The sequence below is a fragment of the Pogonomyrmex barbatus genome, unplaced genomic scaffold, assembly GCF_055798465.1.
Source record: "Pogonomyrmex barbatus isolate J1 unplaced genomic scaffold, ASM5579846v1 scaffold11, whole genome shotgun sequence".
Lineage (NCBI taxonomy): Eukaryota > Metazoa > Arthropoda > Insecta > Hymenoptera > Formicidae > Pogonomyrmex > Pogonomyrmex barbatus.
This window is the reverse complement of record NW_028297107.1, coordinates 7,827,193-7,836,806: the sequence shown is the minus strand read 5'-3', so window position 1 is coordinate 7,836,806 and position 9,614 is coordinate 7,827,193. Positions and strand designations below refer to the sequence as shown.

At 43.4% G+C, this 9,614-nt stretch overlaps 1 protein-coding gene across 1 annotated transcript; it reads right to left on the bottom strand.

Annotated features, from left to right (window-relative positions):
• Positions 1 to 5,424: 5,424 nt before the first annotated feature.
• On the bottom strand, positions 5,425 to 7,307 carry LOC148937780 (uncharacterized). The gene has a single exon (XM_089070962.1). It carries the CDS (start codon positions 7,283 to 7,285, stop codon positions 6,167 to 6,169), a length of 1,119 nt encoding a protein of 372 aa, XP_088927088.1. The 5' UTR covers positions 7,286 to 7,307; the 3' UTR covers positions 5,425 to 6,166.
• Positions 7,308 to 9,614: the final 2,307 nt, after the last annotated feature.

The following is a 9,614-nucleotide window of genomic DNA, read 5'->3' as shown; positions in this document are numbered from 1 at the left end:
CGATTCGTGGTTTCGCGCGCCTATAAATAGGCGTTCGATCGAAGCCTAGATAACGCAGTGCGAACATGAAATTTGTACGGCAGCCGCTGACGATACGCGTCGCGAACTGTGACGAGAGAGCGCGAATGATGGGAGACATCGCGACGGAGCGCAAGCACGGTGAAATGTTACCGAGTACTATACGCGCCATCATTTGCGGGCCGTCGAATTTGTGGTAAAACCAACGTTCTCATAAGCTTGCTCGAGAGTCCGCACGGTGTACGTTTCGAGAACGTGTACGTATACTCGAAATCGCTGCAACAACCGAAATATCGATACTTGGAAAATTTACTAACATCGATAGAAGAAATCGACTACTTTACGTTCTCCAACAACAGTGACGTCATTCCACCGAGCGAGGCACGTCCCAATTCGATCTTCGTCTTCGACGACGTTGCGTGCGATAAGCAAGATGCTGTGAGAGAATACTTTTCGATGGGCCGTCACTCGAACGTCGATTGCTTCTATCTCTGTCAGACGTACGCGAGGATACCTAAACATTTGATACGCGACAATGCGAACCTGCTGATTCTGTTCAAACAGGATGGTACCAACTTGAAACATGTTTACAACGATCATGTGAATACCGACATGTCATACGATGAATTCTGTGCGTTATGCCGCGATTGTTGGCAGCGCGAGTATGGATTTCTAGTGATAGATAAGGACAGTCCGCTTATCAATGGGCGATACAGAAAGGAATTTAATACGTTCGCGGTACCGTAACGTGGTTAATCGATGTCGATACGTGGAGCAGGCAACATGGATAACACCAAAGATCGCGAGAAAATAGCGAAACAGATTGCGAAAACGAGCGATTCGATTCGCAAAAAATATCGCGCTTTAAAAATTGGTAAAATAGCTGAAGATACAGCGTTGGAGAAACGCTTCAAGCCCATCGTCGAACCTCTAAAACAGATTGTTGAAAAAACCGAGGAATCTCAATCGATTGAAAAAGAAGCAAAGGATCTCGGTATTAAGAAAAAACAAAAACGTGAAGACAGCGATGACGACAACGATAACGATATTACTACTACTGACAAGGATTCATATTGGACGGATGTTGGATGGTTGAAATTAACGCCGCAGTCTAAAAAACAACGTACAACGAAAGAATTGAAAGCCGCGTCAGATTCACTCGTGTTCGAATCTACACCGATACAACCATCGAAAGAACCACCGAAAGAACCACCGCTGTTCCTGCAAAAGGAAGATGTTTTCGAAACAAAAGACGCCAGTGAACCGTCATTCGAAACAACCATCAAACAGAGTCTGCAAACGCAACAAGGTCGAGAAGCGTTGCATAATCAGCTGGGACCATTAGGGTAAAAGTACGTAAGCCCTCTTCTCGATGATAATGGAAAAAACGATACATTTGATCGCGTATACGGTGTTTATTTCGATAAAGACAGTGGTACGATGCTTGGTGACAAGAAATTTGACGTTGACAAAAATGACTCCATAATCATAGACAATGTGAGATACAATGGTACACCAGGATTGTACGAATTGATCTTCAAGAGACTTCCCGATGACGCGGTTTTTACCGAGGATGACAAACAAACGTATAAAAGTATATTGTTAACAACAAATGCTCATAGACGTGGTCACAGCGCCCATAATCCCATCAAGGGTAATAGAGGATCCAAGTATATTAACATCATCGCTCCGCTCGTATCTACGTATGGAAGTAGCGGGCGTAAAAAGGGTACAGGCGTGAGCAATATACCAACCGCCATGAAGTTAAACGACAACAAGATCGATTACGTGCATTGGGACGATCCCAACGAACTGGTGGATCGACTCCGATTGCTCGACGCTTCGCACCGAGCTGGTAACAACGCTCACGACAACGAGATGCTGTCGATCATCGAGGAACTTCGCGAAGCCAGCATTATTATAAATTAATCGCGTATCGACGAAACGAGCCAGTCGATTAACGTCAGTGAGGAAAAAAACAATTTTAAATTGTATATCTTATCTTTACTATTAAACATCGTTGAAACATGCGATCCGATGGACGTGAAAAAAATATTAGCTCCGAGAGGCGACGACTCGTTGAGGAATTGCACGCTCCGGCGAGGAGAAATTTTCCACGAAGACGTGTCATAATTCGGGGATACGACGATCTGTGGCAGGCTGACATCGTCGAGATGCGTCCGTACTCGAGTTTCAACAGAGGTCATCACTACATACTCACCGTCATCGATGCGTTGAGCAAGTACGCCTGGACCGTACCGCTCAAGAGCAAGGTCGGAAGTGAGACGGCTAACGCTATCGCTAAGATAATTCGAGAGAGCGGAAGATGCCCGAGAAACTTGCAAACGGATATGGGAAAGGAATTTTACAATGCCGATGTGCAACAATTCTTGAAAAAACACAACATTAATCATTATTCCACGTATACGGTGTTGAAGGCATCGATCGTCGAGCGATTCAATCGCACGCTTAAGAACGACATGTGGAAGATGTTTACGCTCAACGGCACTTACAAGTGGGTCGACGCGCTACCGCGTCTCGTGTCAGATTACAACGCGCGCAAGCATCGCACTATCGGCATGCGACCCGTTGACGTAACTCCCGCGATCGCCAAAAGACTCTTGGATACGGTATACAGCGCGATAAAGATCGCAGGTCCAGCAAAATTCAAAGTAGGCGAATCGGTACGCGTGAGCAAGTACAAGACACTTTTCGAAAAAGGTTACACGCCAAATTGGACCACCGAGGTGTTTAAGATCGTTAAAGTGCAACGTACTAATCCCGTAACTTATCTGCTCGAGGATTATCGCGGAAAATCGGTCGCGGGCGCGTTCTACGAGCACGAATTGCATCGCGCGACTCATCCGGACGTGTATCTCGTGGAGAAAGTATTACGCAGGAAGGGAGACAAGGTTTACGTCAAGTGGCTGGGATTCGATAGATCGCATAACTCATGGATAAACAAAAGCAGTGTGATTTAATTCATTTTTTTATTTTTATAATGTATTTAAAAAAATACATATACACTGTATACATATATACAAAGAGTTTTTATTATTTTTTTCTTCCATTACATTTTTTTTTAAACTATACATATATGTAACTTACGAGAACATATGTAAAACTATATGTATTAAGCTGAGTATACATTAAATAAATCGAAGAGAGAATTAAAGCTAATTCCTCAGCAAGCAGGATCTCGGTTGCTATTATAAAGTATATATAAAATAAATTTGAACAACTAAATTTGAACAACTAAATTTTATTGTAAAAACTACATATAAAAACTACAAAAAATACATACATCTATACTACATATATAACAGTATAAAATTACAAGAAATTACATACGTTCATACATACATACATACATACGTGCATATATGCATCATATAAACTATATAAAAAATATAAAAATATATGTACATTGTATAAACATATATATATATATATATATATATATATATATATATATATATTACATATTATATATATATATATATATTACAACGGAATCCGCCAATGTCCCCACGGTAACGTCTCCGTCGAATCCGGTACGATGTATCGTTTGTCGTCGTACGGACTCAGAGCGATTTTCGACTCGGACACCGTGTATACTTGGTGTAGCTTGGATCTTATACACGACTGGCGACGAGTCATTTCGATCTCTTCGTTCAAGCACCGCGTATAATCGTCGAACGTTATTGTTCGCGTTACGACGTTATTCTTTACACCTTTCGCCTTTTTAATGTCTTTTCTACCGTCCACCCTCACCGCGTACATCTTCGCTCTGAGTCCGATGAATTCCGTCATTATCGCATCGTTATTCTCATCCTTCATTAGACCGGGTACTTTTTTATTCGCGAGAGGCATCCCGTACGCGTTGTCCGTCGGATAATCGCTCGTATCGAATCTAACGATATCGCGTTTCATCGCCTCGTACGCATCATCGCACTCGATGTGGTATACGAGACTGTCCGTGTCGGTGTACATGATCTTACATTTCTCGCGATACAGCGGTGACATGTATTCGTGGTGAAATTCGTACAAGCAGATTTTCGATATGTCGAGTATACACATACCCACGTAAATCGGCTTGTTGAATTTTACCTCGAGTTTACGCAGTTCGACGGCGATTAAGTTTTCCGCAAAGACGCTGCGGCTGTGGAAATTTGGTTTCGCGATCATTGCCTCCGCGCCATACCGTCCGTCCCATTTGGTCAAAAGTTTAACGTCGACGTGATTGCGCACATTTTCCATTGTTTTACCGAATACCGCGTTGTTCATTAATTTGTACAAATTTTTCTCAAAATCGTTTTTCGCGTACGTTCTAAAGTGTGTATTGAGTTCGATGTAATCGCGGAGCCAGGCGGATTGAGCAAATTGTAGTACGCGATGTATCTTTGCGATACGAAGACCATGGCGCGTACATTGCTGCAGGTTGCGATAATGGATGATATACCGCTTCTTATCGTATAACGTCGCGAGAAGTTTATCCTGCCGCGTGCCGGGTGGTTTATCGCGCGCCGGACAGAAAGGTAGGTCAGTGTGTCGATCGTGTAAATGATGCGGATACTCGAGATCGACCTCGAGAATATAACCCGTAGACGAATCCGGAGCGATCGCGCTCGCCTCAAAGTTCTCAACGTCTTCCATCCATCGAAATTCGGCATAGGGCAGCGGTTGACACATCGCCCATCCGTACAGATTATTTACTTCAAAGTACATAAGGTATGATGACGGTTTCGACGGGTCGTACGAACGCATGTACTTGTTATTGGCCTGCGCGTATCTGCCGGAACATTGACTGAGACCGCCGCGTATACCGCGTTCGATAAACATAACCATATCGATGTCGGTGAGCAACTCAAATTTTACGCGCGTATGTTTCAACATGGCGTCTCACGTGAAACCTGGCAATGTGTAGTAATGCGCGGGATCGAGTCCATAACTCGCGACGCAACTTTCGCGGAAATTTTCGAAAACGTCGGCCAATAACAAGACATCGGTCTTGAGATATAGATCGCTGTATTCGCCGAGCGTTCGGATGGAGAACCGCTGCCAGACGTTCGCGGCGTGCGCGTAATCGTTCTCCGACACCGTGTCACCGGTCAACGAGCTATAGAACGATTCGCGCGGTGGTAAGCGCGTGTCCTGCAGCTTGTCCGCGCGATCCACGTATTCGTACGGAAAGACACCTTTGCGCGTCAACAAATCAAAATCTTCGTTTGAGACCGTGGAAAATTCGGAACGTAAAATTTTTAATTTTTCTTTCGTTAGAAAAGATGCCAATTTATCAAGGCTGGTATTTAAAAACTTGTACGAATCTATGAATCGCAAGCGTACGCAATTTCACGAATCTGATCTCTCGGTGGTATCTTGAACGTGTTTTGTAAACGAAATATATTTTTCTTTTGTTATCGGCAGCACGTCGATCCTGCCTTCGAACGCCGTAGCTATTTCCGTGATGATAAAGTGCGCGTCATAACCGGATAAGTTGTGAAATACTATGGGAATGCAATACGAATCTTTATAATTTAGATTACAATTTGAGTGCGCGGGACCACGGTAACGACCGGTAAGATGACAATGATCGCGTACCCGCGTGTCGTCCGACGCAAATGATTTTTCGCAAATGTGACAACGCGTCGCGCTACGATATGCCTCCCACTGCTCTCTCGACAACGTTTCCATGGGGACATTCGCGGATAACAAAATTTTTACTTGATGCGCCAAATCTTCGAGTTGCCGAACGAACCACGCAACGCAATCTTCGTCGCGACGAAATCGATATACCGATAACGCGTCGTCGTACGAGCATCGCACGTAGTATCCGATGCTAAATACCTCGTGCTGCTGGTAGGTGTATGATGCGTCTTCCTTCTCTGCCGGTTCCGTTCGCCGTAGTACGCACTCCAAGTCCGCGTAAACGATGAATGGAAGTCGTTCCTTATTCGTGTGGTTCTTGAATTCGAGCCATTTGTCGTCCTCGCTCGGCAGTCGGATGGCGCAATCGTTCATCTTTTCGCAGTCCGTTGTATGTGACTGCAATCTTTCAGACGAACTGAAGTAATGTAGACATCTGCAAACGGAAAATATGATTTTTAGTGTGTAATAAACAATTTTAGAAGAGAAATAATAAAATTTGTTAAAATACATACCGGTCGCAAAAGTATTTCTTGCATTTCTTCTTGTTTATTTGCGAGCTCACAAGACGGGACAGATCTTTGATGTACGCAAAGTGCCCCGCGTTGTCGTCACGCGGATCCTGCACGTACAATAGATTTGCGTGCTTCTCCATCTTCCTTGATGTCAGCCGTATCGGGAGAATTTCCTTTTCCTTGATACCGTAGACGTTAATTGAGATGTCGTTGAGATGTTCGAACTTCTTAATTTGGTTCAACGTCATCGGAAACGTAATGTCTTGCAAATTTAACACTGTCGTATAATGCGGGTACGACAATTCCCGATTTGTATGCCTTTCGACCGGATGCAGAGCCGCGATCACCGACCACGCGAAACACGCATTGTCATTGGATCGTACATTGATCACCGCTCGCTTTAACATAATTTCCCGCGGTAATTCGATGTAACATCCCGCGTGCATTGGATTATATTTGTTCACGTTTATAGTCAAATTTAGAATTCGCGACAACGCCCATCCACTGTCACGTTCTTGGAATTCTTCGAGCGACGCCAACGTGGGTTCGATGACATGCTGCTCGTACCACTCGTCCAAATTTGACACTCGAAAGAGTTCACTATTTTTAGTGTTTATACTTTTGTTCGCGCGTTTATCGCCCGTCACAAACTCGCCGTTAAATGCAGTGTTCACTTTCACACTATCGTGTCTTTGTACAATGTCTCGCACTCGCTCGAGCACTACACCACCAGCGTCTTCTAAAAATTGTCGCGGCTCGATATAGTCCACATTGATCACCGCACCAGTCAATATACGGCTTTCAAATGCCGTATCGATTTCTCGCCAAACGAGAGATCCATTGTCTCTACTGGTGCTCGCGTACTCACCGCCAACGTGCACGAAACGTCTTTCTAGTTGTACTTTTGCACCCGCGAGTCGCGCGATCCTCGCCACCGCAGATTGTCTATTTGTAACGGTGAGTCGAGGACGCTTAACACGGCTAAGTTCTTCGAGTTGTTCGATGCACTCCTCACATCGTTGCAACCACGCGAAACACTCCACCAAGGTAGCGACTTGGCTGCACTGCTCCAGCAGCTCGCGTTCCACTCGCTCTAGGTGTTCCATATTGCAAAATCGTGATTTTTTTAAATTGTTGTACTGTCTTATAAAAACAATTTTACATTTTTTTACTTTCTTTTTTTCTTTTCTCTATAGCTGCTTTAACTCGAAGCCAGTATACAAAGCGTTGTATTTCCGCCATGTCCGGAGATTGATGGGAATAGAACAACCATATATGATTATCCTCGTTTCTTGGAATTATCTCTGCTACTTTTTGCCGCGAGAGAGATAGTAATATATTGTATGCGTGTCCTCTATAATGATAATATGTGCACGCTTCCAGAATTATTTCCGCTCTCTCAGAAGGAGCGGATAAGCAGAGAGTCGAATTGTAGCGTCCCTTAACTCTTGGACGAGGAATCGGGAAATGGGGAGTTGAGGTATAGTGTCTCTTTATAAAATACACCGCCACGTTCACTGGTAGATGAGAGATTGAATCCCATAACGGAGAACTTGTTAATTCTTCCAATGACCTTTCCATATTGTTTTTATATCACATCACACTCTTCCACTTGCATATGCCTCGTTCACAATGTTGTCTTTTTTCAATTTGTGCAAATTGGGCACATGTTGCATGGCATTATCATACAGACGGACTGTTGGCAATTGGAGCAAAATCGGCTGTTTAGCGCATTGAGAGTATCTATCTCGTGCTTCCTAACGGCATACAATACTCCAATGTCAGTGTCCGCCAGACGAACCATGCATTCGGCACACAGAGTTAGTGCACCACCCATTGAATAATAAAATTGTATTGAACAATACTTTTTATTATTATTCAACGCAAGGAGTTCCGAACGGGTGACAATTTTTTCTGCATAATCCGTAAGGTCATCACTTTGATCACTTACGTAATTGCTATCGTCAGACAATGCGTGCTCTTCGTCTTCAATGTCAATATTGTCAATTTCTATTTCTTCTTCATTTTCAAACACTTCGTCCACTATATCCACAAAGTCTTCCTCATCCATATTAAACACATTTTCTATATTCAACACATTATCCATTTTCACCGTCACCTATTTTTTTCACACACATTAGACTTCCATCTACTGTGATCCTGCACACCCCATGACCCATTATATATCATCGACAATTTCTTTGTTTAAATCGGAATATCATCATCATAGGTCTCCCCAATTTGTTTATAGCAGCCGGAGTATCGGCGCTTCTCTTGACACGCCGCGACACGTACGCCGATTTCGGCGAAAAAAACCATCATAAATCTCCCCGATTTGTTTATAGTAACCGGAGTATCGACGCTTCTCTTAACACGCCGCGACACGTACGCCGATTTCTACGAAGAGCTATCTTTTCACGGGCTCTTCCTAGAAAAAAATTTGAACGAATCGCGCTCCTTTGCGAACATGTCGCTACATGTTTGATTGCAACAATGAAATTCTTAGAAAAAAGGGGGGGGAGGTGGAGTTAACGATTTGCCATGTCAAAAAAAATTTACGCGATCAGTCCTCCTCCATCGAACGATCTGACAAAAAAGGTGCTCCGCTCCTCCATCGTTCGAACAACACGCAATGTATTCCGCCAAAGGAAACAGTGCACCGTACAATGGCGAAAAACAAAAGAAGGAATGTAACGCGTAAGTTTCACCTGCATTTTTTTTATTTTTTTCTCTTTTTTCAATATTGTGCAATATTATATATTTAATTTCCACAGTATTTCGGTGGAGCGTCGCGCGGTGCGCTTACTGAGCAGACGTTACACTCTGACGGCCACGGGTTACAAATTTCTGGAAATTGGAATCAACGTTTGTCCACCGAGCTACGTGGAGATCGCTCTGGGAGATCATCGGGGACAGGAATTGATACTGTCTCTCGAAACGTGGAAGGGACTCTACGAGCAGCGATGGAATATCTATAAATTGCTGCTAAACGATTACAAAGACAATTTTATAAGCGTCGGACTGTTAACCGTCAGAATTTGTCTGATGAACGACGTTACACTCGTACGTCTTGAATCTTTGAACGTACGCGTAACGATGATCGAATCGACGTTACGTCGAATGTTTGCTCTGAATGAATGTATCGATGTGACGTTCGATCGACTCATTAGATTCGTCGATACGATCGATACCAAGTATACGCGATTCTCCAACATCGCGTCTGTTGTAACAGATCCCGAGGAAGTGCCGAACGCGATACGCGATTGCGATATCTTCGATAGACGCCAACTCGTCGATTGCGAGCTGTTAGCTTTAGTTTTTAGTGTATAAGAAAAACACATGTGAATAAAAAAATTTCACACTTAAAAATGTATTCAATTTGTTTAAAAATATAAACATATATAATATGCAAAAAAAACATGTATTTCTTTCATT

Bases quoted from the DNA above. Each gene is read 5' to 3' on its own strand.
- LOC148937780 (XM_089070962.1), bottom strand. From the start codon at position 7,285: ATGGAACACCTAGAGCGAGTGGAACGCGAGCTGCTGGAGCAGTGCAGC.